The sequence below is a fragment of the Bombina bombina genome, chromosome 1 (assembly GCF_027579735.1).
Source record: "Bombina bombina isolate aBomBom1 chromosome 1, aBomBom1.pri, whole genome shotgun sequence".
NCBI classification, from domain to species: domain Eukaryota; kingdom Metazoa; phylum Chordata; class Amphibia; order Anura; family Bombinatoridae; genus Bombina; species Bombina bombina.
The window spans coordinates 1,196,288,415-1,196,305,724 of NC_069499.1; the positions used below are offsets into that span (position 1 = coordinate 1,196,288,415).

The following is a 17,310-nucleotide window of genomic DNA, read 5'->3' on the forward strand; positions in this document are numbered from 1 at the left end:
TTAACTAGTGTCACTATTAAAGAAATATAACTGGATCATCTGCCCCATTATACCTCTTCAGTCAAGATTTTATCCTAAAATTCTATTCTTGTTTAAAATGTTTTTTTTTTATTATTATTTGTTCAAATGATCATTTGCATATTATTTTGTACACATCTCTACTGCTTCTTAGATAGCTTGCTGTCAGCTGGGAAACAGTACAGATTTGTACAAAATAATATGCAAATGACGGAACAAATGTAGAATTTTAAGAAAATCTTGACTGAAGAGGTGATCTTATACAAACTTGTCTCAAGTTAATAATAGGATAACCACCCTTTTATTATCCAAAATAATAATATATTGTATTCCTATGTAATTATGTCAGAATTTGACTGTGCACATTTTGTATGTGTGTGTGTGTGTGTGCTTTATTCTCCAGGTAATCATCAACTCAATACAGATGTGCTGGTGCAGTGTTTCTCAACTGTGGTCCTCAAGTGCCCCCAACATGCAAGGTTTTCATTATAGCTGAACCAGTGCACAGGTGAAATAATCAGCTGATCATTAACACCATGGTTACTAACTTGCTTTCACCCATCAGCTGATTATTTCACCTGTGCACTGGTTCAGCTATAATGAAAAACTGCCCTGTTGGGGGTACTTGAGACCCGCGGTTAAGAAACAATGCTTTAGTTTAATTTAAGCTACTTTTATTGGGCTCATATATGTGTTTCTCCGGTGTATCATTGACAGTGCCTCACTAGCGTCTGACATCACTGCACGTCACTGATCCATATATATGTATGTATTTAGTTTCCCTAAGGGAAAAAGGGGCAACCAGACGTGGACTCCTTGCTCAGTGTGCTTAGAGGAATATGGCTACACCTCACTGACGAGGCCCAATGAAGGCCAAAATGATCGTATGGGGTTGCTGTGTTCCTTGTTCAGAGAAGAATTGCCTGGTATTTAGGTGCTGGACTGACCGTAATAGGCGGGATCAGACTGATATACTACACACCTGCTCCCCATTCACATCTGAGACCTTATAACACTAACGAGTCACATGACACCGGGGAGGTAAAATGGCTAATTGGGCCCAATTTGGACATTTCCACTTAGGGGTTTACTCACTTTTGTTGCCAACGGTTTAGACATTAATGGCTGTGTGTTTAGTTATTTTGAGGGGACAGCAAATTTACACTGTTATACAGGCTATACACTCACTACTTAACATTGTAGCAAAGTGTCATTACTTCAGTGTTGTCACATGAAAATATATAATAAAATATTTACAAAAATGTGAGTGGTGTACTCACTTTTGTGAGATACTGTATATATGGATATATAAGTATATCCATATATATGTATGTATTTAGTTTCCCTAAGGGAAAAAGGGGCAACCAGACGTGGACTCCTTGCTCAGTGTGCTTAGAGGAATATGGCTACACCTCACTGACGAGGCCCAATGAAGGCCAAAATGATCGTATGGGGTTGCTGTGTTCCTTGTTCAGAGAAGAATTGCCTGGTATTTAGGTGCTGGACTGACCGTAATAGGCGGGATCAGACTGATATACTACAGGAAAGTTCTACTCTGTGAAAAGCATTGCTGGGCTAAAAGAAGTTGCACCCAGGTGGTAAATCGCCATAGAACAGGCTAACAATGGTATTGAGCTTGTTATTCGTTCCTGTGAGTGCATTTCTCTCTGTGTATATATATATATATATATATATATATATATATATATATATATGTCTATATATGTATTTATATGTGTACATATGTATTTACAGACATATATACACATATAAACACATAAATATATATATATATAGTCATATATAAGTGCATTAAACAATTTTGTAGTTAAGTAGATGAAAACATGAAAATACATATTTATGCAATATTAATTGTTAATAAAGGTTTTAACTATGTACATACTGTAAATATTTCACATTCCAATGTTCTGTACAAATAAGTATATGTTTCTATATATATATATATCTGTATATATCTATACCTATATCATCATGTGTGTATATATATATATATATATATATATTATCCAATTAGCACGTGTTCCAGCACTCCAGCTTCAACTAATAATGAAGCACCTGGGTGCAATCCTCAATGGATTGTAGATAAGAGCTAGGAAAGGGAGGGCACTCTCAGGATTTATATACATCAAAGTTAGTTTATTGTTTATAACAACAACGTTAAAAAGTCATAAGGATAGGTCGACGTTTCGGCTTACATAGAAGCCTTCATCAAGACAGATGAACAACTCACAACGGCGACTTGCAGCCGCACACAACACCACCAGCAAAACAGAAACTATATATATATATATATATATATATATATATATATATAGTTCCTTAGAGGGAAAGCACAATCTCACCACTCGTTAATCCTGAAAGATTATTCTGATCTTCAACATGATGGATGTTGACAGCCTCTACACGGTGATTCCCCACGCGGGTGGGGTGGAGGCTGTCAGGTTGTCAGGGTTCCTTTCAAGTTCTGTACCTTTAACTGGTTTCATCCTTAATCATCTCTAGTGCTATAAAGGCACCTCCCCCTCCTAGACTCATTGCTTGGTTATTTTGTTAGTAGTATACAGCAAGTATTACCTCCAGATCCAAGCCAGCTTTCTAGCTACCCTTCCTGTTGGTTCTACAAGGCAATCCGTTACCTACTGTAAAGGCAGCCACTTCCACTTCCAGTGTGGGCTCACATTAAGCTCTCCTAGCGTGTCCCAGCTTACCTGCCACAACCGCTGGCAAACTTTCTTGTCTCCTGACACTCCTACTGAGCTGCGCTGCAGCTCCACTTCCACACAGCCGTCCGGTCCCAGCGCGGGTGACGTCATCATCTGCAGCCGCAGGTACAGCTCTCCCTATTCACCGCGCACAGAGGATAAGGGGCTCTGGTGAACTAAACAACTTACTTGGTCAGCTCTCTCCACTTCCACGGCTCTTGTGTTCTATCTACCACTCCAGTGGAGACAGGTCGTATGGTATATTCATTGCATAATAACAGACTGTCATTTAACTTATTACCGCAACTGCTAGCTGCCTATTGATACTGCCTTAAATGAACTGTTGAAATTGTTATAATCTTTATCTCATTCTGTTATATATATACATATTTCATTGTACGCCCTAAAAATGTTCTTGTGCTCCTGAGAATTAAGAGTACAAACTAATAGGGGCCAAATCAATACACAGTGTTTACACTCCTTTGGGCCTCCTGTGTAAAACCCTGTGTAACATTAACACATATTAAGTTGATACAAGTTGTGATTCCTAGAAAACAGAGGTTTAAAATTCTAAAGATAATACTCACCTTGACATAATAACCAAGCCTAACAAAATGACCTCTGAGGACATAACAGATCAGATTACTAATATGTCACAGCGTATTGATAACCTTACACAGACTGTAAGAGAATTGCAAAGTGATAATGAAACAGTTAAAACCTGTATCAGAGACCTTTATAATACCAAGACTAACCCCCCTGTACAGGCACCTGATCCACAGGTCAGCCTGCCAGAAAAGTTTTCAGGTAATAGGTCTCTGTTCAGGGAGTTCAAAAACTCTTGTCTCCTGCTGTTTGAGTTAAAACCAAACACATACAGGACTGACAGACTGAAAATGCTTACTATCATATCCTTCTTAAGGGCAGAGCCTCGTGCATGAGCTGACACTTACTATGAGATTCAAGATCCCATTTTGAACTCTTTAGATGATTTCTTGAAGGAGATGTCCTCATTATATGATGATCCCTTCAAACAAAGCTCAGCTGAGGCTTCGATAAGAGCTTTGAAACAGAACAGGCAACCTGTAGAGGATTACATTGCCCAGTTCAAAATTCATGCAAAGGATTCCCAATGGAATGAACCATCCCTGAAAAATCACTTCCGGATAGGATTATCTGACGACATCAAGGATGAGTTATCCAGGATTGGTATCCCCACTTCCCTTGAAGATCTTTATACTTTATCGATCACTATCGACAGAAGGATCAGGGAGCGCCGACATGAGAAGGCAGGACACACTATTACCCCTCGGAAAATCTCTTCACAAATTACACATAGAGAAATAGATGTGGAGACTCCAATGGAGATCGGAGTAATTAAGGGACCCCTTTCCCAACAAGAAAAGAACAGACGGCGTCTCCTGAATCTCTGTATGTACTGCGCCGCCAGAGACCATGAAGTCAAGGGATGCCCTCTTTTGATTAAACAAAAGTCGGGTAGGTCTAAAACCACTTTACGTTACCATAACCTGAAGGACAAGAATAGTACTTATTTTTCTTTTATCTCTCTCCTTACAGTGGCAACTTCACAGAGTCAAAACTGAAGCACTAATTGACACAGGAGCGAGTGGTAATTTCATTGACCTTGAGTACGTAAGGGCAAATAAAATACCTGTTGTGGCAAAATCTTCTCCTGTCTTATTTAACGTTGTTGATGGCTCTCCTCTCTCCTCAGGTCCAGTAAATCAACAAACCGTGCCGTTAATTATGTGTACCAGTACAGGTCATAGTGAAACTATAAGTTTTAATGTAATCACATCTCCTATGTTCCCTCTCATTTTAGGTATTCCCTGGTTAAAGACACACAAACCTACATTGAATTGGACTGACCTTTCCATTTCACTTTCATCTACTTATTGCATACAAACTTGCTACACTAAACACCATATATCAGTAGTATCTGAACCTGCACTACCCAACTGTTATCTTGAATACTCAGATGTATTTAGTAAAAAAGAAGCTCAATCTCTACCGCCTCATAGAGTATATGACTGCCCCATTGAGTTGTTACCAGGGTCTACTATACCCTACGGTCATATATATCCTTTATCGAAACCTGAGTTGGATCATCTAAAAAATTACTTACAGGAAAGTCTTGAGAAAGGCTTTATCAGACCTTCCACATCACCAGCAGGTGCTGGAATCTTCTTTGTAAGAAATAAGGATGATTCACTCAGGCCTATCATTGATTACAGGGAACTCAATAAACGTACAATAAAAAATAGATATCCACTCCCATTAATACCAGAACTCATTGAGAGGTTGCGTGGAGCCAAGGTCTTCACAAAATTGGACCTAAGAGGGGCCTACAACCTCGTCAGAATCCGTGCCGGCGACGAGTGGCTAACAGCGTTTAGAACCCGTTACGGGTTGTTCGAGTATGTTGTTATGCCATTCGGACTCTGCAATGCGCCGGCTACATTTCAGAATTTTATTAATGATATTTTCTGTGATATCTTAGACGTTTACATTGTGGTATACTTAGATGACATCCTTATTTACTCACAAAACCTACAGGATCATATCAAACATGTCACAACAGTCCTCAATAGATTACATACACATAGCCTTTATGCTAAGCTAGAGAAATGTTTATTCCATGTTGACCAGGTGTCCTTTCTGGGTTATCACATCAGCTCCACAGGTATTAGGATGGAAGAAACTAAAGTAAATTGTATTAGACAGTGGCCTACTCCCAAGTGTAAAAAAGATATACAACGCTTCCTTGGGTTCGCAAACTTTTATCGTAAATTCATCCATAAATTTGCAGCACTGACTAAACCGTTATCAGATCTCACAAAACAACACAATAAGTTTCATTGGTCAGAACTCACTCAAAAGGTTTTTGATACCCTAAAAAATCGATTCACCACCGCTCCAATACTTCAGTTCCCTGACACCGACTTACAGTTTATTCTGGAAGTCGATGCATCAGATTTTGCCCTGGGAGCTGTTCTCTCACAGAGGAAGTCTTATAAAGACCCTATTAACCCAGTAGCTTTTTTTTCGAGGGTTATGACGCCCGCTGAACTGAACTATCCTGTTGGGGAGAAAGAACTCTTGGCAATAAAGAGTTCTTTTGACCATTGGCGTCACCTTTTGGAGGGATCAACACATCCTATTGTCATCCTCACAGATCATAAAAATCTGCAATACCTTCATATGAATAGGACTCTCTCATCAAGACAACTCAGATGGAGTCTTTACTTTTCAAGATTTCAATATGTCATTACTTATAGGCCCGGATCAAAAAACGCCAAGGCAGACGCTCTCTCAAGAATGTACGAAAAACCTATTTCAGACAACCTTCCATCGACTGTGATACCAAAGGAGAATATCATAGCTTCCCTTGTTCTAAAGCCATTTGAAATCCAGTCTTCACAAGATAGTGATTCTTCCAAACCGACTAACCTACTACAAAAGGCTGAAGATGGCTTATACTACCATAAGCAACTTCTATATGTTCCGCCTCATTTAAGAAACGCTGTTCTCAATTCTGTTCATGACTCTCCATTGGCAGGACATCTAGGAGTCCACAAAACTTTGTCTCTTCTAAGACGTTCTTATTGGTGGCCTTCACTCGTAACTTCAGTCAAACGTTACATCTCCCACTGTGTTATTTGTTCTAGTTCTAAACCTTCCCATATGAGACCTATAGGTTTGTTACAACCCAATCCTATACCAACAAAGCCATGGACTGACGTCTCTCTTGATTTCATTGTTGATCTACCTAACTCATCCTCATACACCTGTATAATGGTAGTTGTAGATGTATTTTCTAAAATGGCTCACTTCATTCCAACCACCTCCATACCGAGTGCTTCGTTAACTGCGCAACTTTTCATCAAAGAAATTATTCGTCTTCATGGAATCCCAACCAGTATACTCACAGACAGAGGATCTCAGTTCACCTCAAAATTTTGGAAACAACTATGTGTAGCCTTACAAATTGAACAAAAACTTATCACCTCTTATCATCCCCAATGTAACGGACAAACTGAAAGGACCAGTGGTTGGAACAGTACCTTCGCTGTTACTGTTCCCAGCAACAGGATTCCTGGTACTCATTCCTCCCATTGGCTGAATTTGCATATAATAACCCTCCAAATACCTCTACTAGGTATAGCCCATTCTTCATCAACAACGGCATCCATCCAAGAAACCATGTGCTCCCTACAGTTGAAACTAACTGTCCTCAAGTAAATGACACTATAAACGACATCTCACAGGCATTTACTGTCATACAAGATAACATTAGGCATGCTCAAGCATCCTATAAAAAACACTATGATCTTCGTCACAGACAACAACCTGAATATCGTATAGGTCAACTAGTTTGGTTGTCCACGAAAACCTTAAAGCTTCATCTTCCCTCAAGAAAACTAACTAGACTTTTCGTTGGTCCTTTCCCAATTGTCGCTCTCCCAAATCCTGTCACTGTCACCTTAAAGCTACCTCCCACCTACCGGATTCATCCGACCTTCCATGTGTCTCTTATTAAACCTTGTGACTCCTCTGCATCCATTCCCGTGGTTGATCTTCCTAGCCACTCATTGACCGATGACCTCGAATATGAGGTTCACAGCATCCTGGATTCAAGACGCAGAGGCGGCCAGTTGGAATATCTGATCCACTGGAAGGGTTTCGATACTTCGGAGGATACTTGGGAACCGGCTACGAATGTTACAGCCCCTCGTCTAGTATCTCTCTTCCATCGCCGCAACCCTGAGAGGCCAGTTCCTTGAAACCTCGCTGAGGTTTCCTTGGGGGGGGGGGGGCTCTGTCAGGGTTCCTTTCAAGTTCTGTACCTTTAACTGGTTTCATCCTTAATCATCTCTAGTGCTATAAAGGCACCTCCCCCTCCTAGACTCATTGCTTGGTTATTTTGTTAGTAGTATACAGCAAGTATTACCTCCAGATCCAAGCCAGCTTTCTAGCTACCCTTCCTGTTGGTTCTACAAGGCAATCCGTTACCTACTGTAAAGGCAGCCACTTCCACTTCCAGTGTGGGCTCACATTAAGCTCTCCTAGCCTGTCCCAGCTTACCTGCCACAACCGCTGGCAAACTTTCTTGTCTCCTGACACTCCTACTGAGCTGCGCTGCAGCTCCACTTCCACACAGCCGTCCGGTCCCAGCGCGGGTGACGTCATCATCTGCAGCCGCAGGTACAGCTCTCCCTATTCACCGTGCACAGAGGATAAGGGGCTCCGGTGAACTAAACAACTTACTTGGTCAGCTCTCTCCACTTCCACGGCTCTTGTGTTCTATCTACCACTCCAGTGGAGACAGGTCGTATGGTATATTCATTGCATAATAACAGACTGTCATTTAACTTATTACCGCAACTGCTAGCTGCCTATTGATACTGCCTTAAATGAACTGTTGAAATTGTTATAATCTTTATCTCATTCTGTTATATATATACATATTTCATTGTACGCCCTAAAAATGTTCTTGTGCTCCTGAGAATTAAGAGTACAAACTAATAGGGGCCAAATCAATACACAGTGTTTACACTCCTTTGGGCCTCCTGTGTAAAACCCTGTGTAACATTAACACATATTAAGTTGATACAAGTTGTGATTCCTAGAAAACAGAGGTTTAAAATTCTAAAGATAATATTCACCTTGACACAGGTCCATGGTGACAGGTAATGTTAATTACTTTGGACCATCTATTGAATTCCTTTGTACATTGTTATCATTTTGTCTGGACAAAAATTATTTTAAGTTTGAGGAAAGTTATTATTTACAGATTTCAGGGACTGCCATGGGTTCGAATGTGGCACCCACTTACGCCAATATCTTTATGGCATGGTATGAGCGTGAACTCATGAAGCCTTTTGAGAACCCCAAGGTGAAATATTATACACGCTACATTGATGATGTGTTTCTCATCTGGAGGGGTAGTGAATCATCTTTGCGTGAGTGGGTGTCACATTTGAACCTTATGGAGTCTCCTATACGTTTCAAGCTTGAATATGATTTAAGTTGTGTACATTTTCTTGATTTGAATGTGTTCAAGGTGGATGAATCAGGCAAGTTGCGGTTCGGTACATCCTTGTACACTAAACCCACGGACCGCAACTCCTTATTAGATGCCAGAAGCTTCCACCCTGCACACCAAAAGCAAGGTGTCATCACCTCCCAGCTCACCAGAGTCCGGAGAAACAACAGTGAGCTATCATTACGGACCACTCAGTTGGACGAAATGGGCAAGAAATTGAGTAATAGAGGGTATGCCAGAGCTGAAATTATTAAGACACAAGAGAGGCTGTGTATGGATGGCCCGAAAGAACAGAGCAAAACCAAACGTGAACAGCTTAACCTGATTACCACCTACACACCTGGTAATGAAAAGTTGACAGGAGCAGTGCGTAAACACTGGCCGGTCGTGGAGACTGATCCCACACTACCTTTTCGGAACATGCCACCTCCGAGATTGGTCTATCGCAGAGCCAAAAACCTCAGGGACCACCTAGTAAAATCGGATCCTGTTAAATACTACCATAAGGAATCATGGCTTAAAACCTCCAAAATGGGTTGTTTCCCCTGTGGCAATTGCACTACATGCAATAGCATGACTCGGGGTAACTCGTTCCAGCACCCACATTCGAACAAGAGGTACAAGATAAACCATCGCTTGAGTTGCATGAGTAACTATGTAATATACATATTGATTTGCCCTTGTTCCAGTGTATATGTGGGTAAGACGATTACCCCCTTCCGTGATAGGATGGCGAACCATCGGTGTGCAATTCGTGCTGCATTGAAATCTGGCAAATCAGATCAGCCAGTGGCACGCCCCTGCGTGGCTTTGAAACACTCCGTGTCAAGTATCAGGTCCATGTTGATTGACCACGTTCCCTCCATGCCAAGAGAGGGTGATAGGGCCAATAGACTGCTCCAGCTTGAAAGCAGATGGATTCACAGGTTGGACACGTTGGTCCCTAAAGGCCTCGACACCTCACTGGACTTTAGTCCATTCTATTAATACCACACTGAAGAGTCATTGTCCTGGACATACCTAAATGATAGCTCACTATTCACTAAAAAGTTTCTATCTGTACCCCAGGGTGGCATGATGTTACAATATATATGCAATTGTTCATATTAATTTATATGATTAAGTTTCTTAATACATCTACTAATGTCTTGCACTAGGGGTTACAAATTTAATAGTGACAAATTTAATAGTGACAGTTTTCACTTGTCTTCATCTGTATGATGTATTGTAATGGCAAGGTTCTATGTTTTTCTTGTGCTGATGCCTTTTACTGTCTATTTTGGCACTTAGTGCCTATTCTCTAAGGATGGCCCTTTGATTGGCCTCCTTTTTTTCTGAGTTAGACAGTTTTTCGCATATAGCAATCACACATTAGATCTAATCATCTATCAGATTATGTTCTAATATGCCATCTAATAATATGTTTCTAATATTATCAATGGTTCTGTTTATAACCGCTATGTCCAAACGTTAAACACGCTATACACATTGTGGATTGTTTGGTTGCTGTTAGCAACAAGTATATACAGACGTCCCTGACAGTAACCTGTATGCGTGATTAAGTCACTCCCCACTCTGACGTGTGTGGCTATCCGACGTCGCTATGGCAACGCCGTGCCATGCGTCATCACGTGAGGCACGCAGCGTGCGTACGTGACGTCATTGCCATGAATGGGAAGACGCGAGTAGCAGCATGGCGGTAATAGCTTGCTCACATCTTTAAAAGGGGTATGTTTTTTAATTGTGTGTCATATTGATTTTAAGTGTGCTGCATATTCTTATGGTTACATGCTGACATTTGACAAAGGCACATACTGGTGCCGAAACGTTATGTCATTTTAATGATATCTAAATAAAATTGTTATATTTTATCAAGACCAGCGAGTGCCTGCATTCTGTGGACGTTTTATATATATATATATATATATATATATATATATATATATATATCGGTATAGATGTATCTTGTACCAAAATACCATCAGATATATGTAGAAATATGTATTTATGAATAAATAGAAGACATTCTTCTATGTAAAGAACATTGGAATGTGAAATATTTATATTTTCATGTCAAGTTAGTGCACATGAGAATATGCGATCAGGTTTGCGCAAGAGTGAGGTGTCTGGGTTTTTCCACTTTTTTTCTCCATTGACTTCTATGGGGGAATTAGTGAATGTGCATGCGACATTGTAGGTTAGGCTTTTTGCGCTCATCTAGTGCAATTAACGCTTGAGCAGAAGCATTAATTAGCACTCCACTTGTAATCCGGCCCACAATTTGTGTGGGTCAAGCACTGAAAATTAGCTTAGCACTGGGGTGTGAAAATGGCTTAGCAGCGAAAGGGTTAAGGATTGAAGACCTGAGAGAGGGAGCTGCTGAAAACCTGTTGTATGTTTATCTTGCAATGGAGCACTAACACACTTAGTGCAGCAGCAGACAAAAGTTTCTCAGAATGTTACCTGAAAGTTTAGCAAGAACTATGGTGCCAATAGTTTAAACCAATATACCAATCAGGGCCTCAGATTACCATGCTGTTTGTCATGGAGCAGTTTACAGTACAGGTTAGAACAGAGTTTATATGTAATCACCAGGTATCTCAGAGGTATGTAAGAAGAGGCTATAAAAATGGTCTAAGTCCCATCAAGATAAGACAAAACAACTGACATGGCTCAAGGGTAGCCTAGAGGACAACAATTTAAAAAGGGGTCCCCTAATTAACTTAGGTAGCAATGGAATAAAAGACCTACACCTGTTCCACAGCTTTGTTAACATTTGGAAACACTACAAATAAGGTAATTTTATGGAGCTATAAATGTTTTTCCTGCAGGAGGGTCAGTAATTGTAGAGTAGTTATTTATGGAATGTGGCTACAAAGTCAGAAATAACCTACTCTGGAGGATTCAGGAGGGTATGGTCAGTTTGCTGGGATAAAATCTTGTGGGAAATAGAGTAAGAAGAACCTGAATCAGAGAGCATCGTTCCCAGGACTAATTGTCAAGCGAGGCACCAATACTTACTGTGCTAAACATGCTATGTTTGAGGGGGTTCTGGAGAAGAAAAAAAGCCAATGCAGATATTTGACAAATTAAAGTTTTAGCCATGAATTATTGAGAAATGTAAAAAGAAGTCAAGCTTGGTGCAACTACAAGGCAAACTAGGTGGTTGCATCTGCCTTGAGCTGCCAGTACTGTTATACTTGTGGCTGGGCCCACTTACCTTTGTTAACTTTTACAGAAAAAAAAGCCTTCAGACATCCACAAAATATGGCAAGTGTTGGATGTATGGTTCTGTTTGTCACTTGCTGGATTCCACCCCTATCCTGTAGGACTAGGGGATACAATCCCTAGCACAACAGTCTTTTATTTTAAACACTGTTGCAGTATCTCAGGGTTCTCTACTTTATGTGTCAGTTATAACTGGACTGTTAAGACTAAATTTAATATGAAACAACTGACCTTATTTAGTTCAGCTACAGTCCTGTGTCTTTAGATGTCAGATAGCAGGGTAAAGTGAGTGATACCCAAAAAGCATTATTTTGTACCCACATATCAGTGTGATGTAGACAGGGCTGTGCCAAGGGTTCTTGCCATCTGGCAGTAGAAATATTTTGCCACGTTCCCTACCCCTTCCCTGAAAAATGCACAGCACAAAATAGCAACATAAACTATAATTACAATTATATTACTCTCACACTATATTAAAAAACAAAAACGATTATACAAGTACATTTGATGCAACTTAAAGGGAAAGCCAATACTAAAATAGTTATATGCATACATACACATATTTAGACATGTACATGTATGTTAAAGTCCTTTGCAAGCCGTTTTTTCTAACACCTGAGACCTCTTTGTGCCTTTAGAACTTTTAAATGCAATAAAAAAATAAATATATCAGAGTTAATATGAGTGTAACTGTAGTGTTAATTATGTTTTGTGCAACTTTTTTGTCTTGTGTAATAGTTGACCAGAGCCCTGAAGTCATGCTAACCCAACGTGCGTTAAATTGGATTGTGTTCAAACATTTACTTTCGACTCAAAATATGCGTGCTATTTCCATTGTGCTCAAAAAGCAGAGAAATACCCCATATTGCTCATAGGCTACAGTTAACGCGACACTCGTAATCTAGCTCATAATTGTAAAAGATACATCTACATATTATTCTAAGTCTAATCTTTCTATTAAATACATCATTATGTCTAGTGTGTAATTACGGTTTAATATCCCTTTAACCAATATCATCACATGCAGAAAGAGTCTGCTTCTGTTATGCCATTATAAACCAGAAAATTGGAAAATCTAAAGTGTCCGATAGCACAAAAGACAGAGAAAAGCCAGTGAACAGAGTAGCGGCTTACTTTATATGCCAACCTACACTATTTTACTAAGAAATGCCTTTGAGAAAGCAGTAGTCCAGGAGTGCTGGAAAACACCCACAGGATGGTAAAAAACGACACTTTTTAGTAAGATTTTACTAATCTGCACCCAAAAGATCCTGTCTAGGTGCTACATTACTGAACATGCAAACACTGAGCCTTTTAGTTTTCTCCACAGGTGGACGAGAATGTGTTCAGCTGCAAGAAGTCCTTGAGCAGTGTGGCTTTTGCTCTCTCCTTTCTCCAGCGGATGGACATGAAGCCGTTGGTTGTGATGGGTCTCCCCAACATGTATTCTGCACAATCATCTGTCACTGACACCAAGCCTTTACTGGTACAGCATTGCCAGACTCTGGTGGATGCTATGCATACCTGCTCAGGCACTGCCCTGCCTTTTTTCAATGGAGGGTCTGTCCTAACATCCCGTGAGAAAGACGGCTGGTACAGTTTTTGGATGTAGATATTTTCTTGACAACACACACACACCTTGGCAAATGTGTTACTTTCATTATAAATGTTTCTACCTTTTCCTGTATGTGAGATCTGTGAATGCCACTAATCATCAGACTTTAAAGGAAAATTAAACAGTAAATAAATGCTAGACATAATGATCTATTCAATGCCAAGATTAGCTTGAGAAAAATATTCATATTTGTTTTTTTTTTTTAAATGATGACAATTATTTAAGTATTGGGAACACATTTGTAAAATATTAGTACCTATAAAGGAAATGGCTGCCACTATGGTGTACCTAGGTTTCCCTAGGTTTAAAAACCTGTTATTCCCTCTTCTAAGACATGATAAAGAGAGAGTTGTAAATAAGTTTCCTGAATAATACTATTACGTGGGGCTAAATTTTCCTTTAAGCCACATCTTAAAGGGATACTAAAGCCAAAAATAAACTTTCATGATTCAAATAGAACATACAATTAAAAAAAAACTGTCCAGTTCACTTCCATTATCAAAATTGTGCAGTTTTTTTATACACACACTAAGGCACCAGCTGTTACTGAACATATACAAGAGATCACAGTATATACATATACAAGTCTGTGATTGGCTAATGGCTGTCACATGATATAGGCGGTTAGGGAAATGGAAGGATACTTTGAAATTTGCCAGAAAAAAAATCTACTGCTCATTTGAAATTCAGAGTAAGTGTTTTTACATCAGTATTTTGTTTTCTGCTTCCCTTCTAGTTATGGTTCAGTTTTAGCAGTGAACACTGAGCTACTTACCTGGTGCCTGAACTCTGGGAATGTTCCCATTATTTGCCCTATTGGCGAGACGCCCTCCGGCCGCTCTGTCCTTTTGGACTCATTAGACGTGACAGCCAGTATCTCTCGGATTCTGCAGCCACTGAAAATCATCTTCCTAAACACAAGAGGTGGCCTGAAGGATCTTAGTGAAAAGGTGAGCATGCTCAGTGTATGTTCTCATATGGACTTACTATAGTCTAGATTAAAAAAATGCTTGTAAAACAAATCTCTTGCTGAAAAAAACCCAACATCACAACTCAAGATTTGCGAAATTCAAAGAGATTATTACCCGTCACTGATAACAGCCACAAGTTGCGAGTTCATCTCTAATCAATGACTCCGGCATCACAAAACCTGCTTAAAACCTTATAAAACAAACAAATGTAAACAAGAAAAAATACACCCTCTGTAAAATAAATCCAATGTACACGTGTGCAAAAGAAAATGATAAAAATGCTTGTTTAGGTGAAAAAACAATCATCTCCACAGTATCCCTAGAGTTGTTCTTTATGCGGTTTTTCCAAGACCCCTCTTGATGTATCCAGCAGGACTATTTTTCAAAATTATCAGTCTTCTAATTAAAGGGATATTAAGCTGCTGAGCAAAACAGAATGATTACTACTCACCTTGCTATGGAACAGAAAACAGTTCTCTTATTTTGGTTAAGCCTAACATCTTCACACAGGGTGCTGCCATCTTGGATCTTAGGTAATCTTGCACTCAGATGTGACAGAACGGTGCACATTCACTGGCTTTTTTGACACCTGTATTGTGCACTTCATGTTAATGTGCATAATACAAAGTGGGAGCTGTACATTTACGCAGTGGCTGCATTGCCCTTTATTATTAATTTAGCCTTTTTCTATATATATTATGTAACTTTAAAATAAAACTATTACAAAAACTGCAAAAATGTAACCCTCCTGCTCTGTATTGTGTGTGCTAACCTGAAGCAAACAATAAAGCTGTCAAAGAGCCAGTGATGTGACTCATCTGTGACTCTGTGTAGAGCTCCAAGATGGCGGTGTCCACTATGAGAATGAGAAGCTTCCACCATTTGCACCTGTACAGGGTTAAAATAAGACAATGGGGCATATGTATCAAGCTCCGTATGGAGCTTGATGGCCCGTGTTTCTGGCGAGTCAGACTCGCCAGAAACAGCAGTTATGAAGCAGCGTTAACCTGTCCACCTGCTCTGTGCAGGCGGACACACATCGCCGGAAATCAACCCAATCGAGTATGATCGGGTTGATTGACATCCCCCTGCTGGTGGCCCATTGGCAGCGAGTCTGCAGGGGGCGGCGTTGCGTAGAGGCCAATGGCTCTGAAGAGAGCTGCAGGTACAGGAGAAGAAAACAATAGCATGGAGAATAGTAACTATTCTGTTGATGATTCCCCCAAGTTTAAATGCCCCATGTACGGGACATGAAACCCAAAAAAATTCTTTCAAGATTCAGGAAATTTTAAACAACTTTTCTGTATACTTCTGTTATCAAATATGCTTTATTCTTCTGGTATCATTTGTTGAAGGAGCAACAATGCACTACTGGGAGCTGTGCAGCCACCAATCAGTAGCTAGCGCATTGCTGGAACCAGCCTACCAGTCTATTGAATAGAGGGATGCAACGTAGATAATAGAGATAAATTGGAAAGTTGTTTACAATTGTATGTGCTATCTGAATAATGAAAGAAAAATGTGGCATTGCACGTACTTTTGAGAAGAAAAACAATATAGAATATAATATACAAAATAATATAAAAATGATATAAAAACTATAAAAAACACAATTTATTTTAACTTCACAATGAAATCCTGAAGCGTCTAATGGAGATAAAACCATGGTGTGCTACTCCATAAAATGCAACAAACCGAATGGATTAAACAGTTTTGTGTTCAATAAGCTGTTACATTTTCATAGCTAATTTCTTTCCAATGTTAATTAATACAATTATTGATATTCTTATATTACCCTAACCTGGCCTCTTCCATCCCTTTAACCCACATAGCTGGTCATGTCTCCTTGTATACTGACTACATCAATTAATAATTACTCTGTACTAGGGAGCAGCACCATATTCATAGATAAGATCGGAAAAATATTAGCTACTTTCTATCTATGTCAGAACTGCTATGTGGAGTAACAGCATTTTATTTGTTTTTCTGTTAGTTGACTGCTCTACCCCTCTTACCACATAGGCCTTTTTCAAAGCCACTGGCTTCTAATTCTCTTAATATAAGAGATTTGTAAAACCTCCATTTTTCTTGCAGCTTATTGGACACGTAAATCTCCCAGCAGACCTTGAGCTAATGAAAAATGCAGTTTGGATGAGTACAAGACAAAGGCAGCAAGTAACAGTTATTGTGGACCTGCTTAACCGTCTGTCACCTGCCTCTTCTGCTGTCATTACCTCAGCTCGCACACTGCTCAGTGAACTCTTCAGCAATAAAGGTGAAGAGACAATGAGGTGGGTGCCAGGCATGGCCCCTCTGTGCATTAGAAATGTAGTTCTCTTCACTGAAGACAAAATAGATTAAGCATTAATCCTCTTTCAAACAGGATCAGGAACACTGTTTAAAAACGCAGAACGCATGCTAAGGTTTGACTCCCTCCAAGACGTGGACATTCAGCAGTTGGTGTCACTAGTGAATCTATCCTTTCAGAAAAGACTGAAGGATGATTACATCAGCAGTGTGGCATCGCGACTGCACTCCATATACCTGTCTGAGGGGTAAGGTCCTTGCTCTATATGGCTAGGGGACCTTGGGACAGGCACTGAGAGATGATCTGTAGGGTGAAAATGAAAATACAGTGATGCACTCAAATCACAATGAACAACAGCTCGAACAAAAAGTCTGTGCTTG

The 17,310-nt window shown here is 39.8% G+C and overlaps 1 protein-coding gene across 3 annotated transcripts in view; it reads left to right on the forward strand.

Annotated features, from left to right (window-relative positions):
• NAGS (N-acetylglutamate synthase) overlaps positions 1–17,310 on the forward strand; it is a 65,410-nt gene that overhangs the window by 45,729 nt on the left and 2,371 nt on the right. For 2 of the 3 annotated variants that reach the window (XM_053700107.1, XM_053700115.1), the window contains exons 3-6: positions 13,367–13,644; positions 14,388–14,601; positions 16,717–16,897; positions 17,006–17,177. In XM_053700107.1, the coding sequence (XP_053556082.1) occupies positions 13,367–13,644; positions 14,388–14,601; positions 16,717–16,897; positions 17,006–17,177 (845 nt within the window). The remainder of the gene's footprint in view (positions 1–13,366; positions 13,645–14,387; positions 14,602–16,716; positions 16,898–17,005; positions 17,178–17,310) is intronic. The other variant, XM_053700110.1, reaches the window with a different exon arrangement.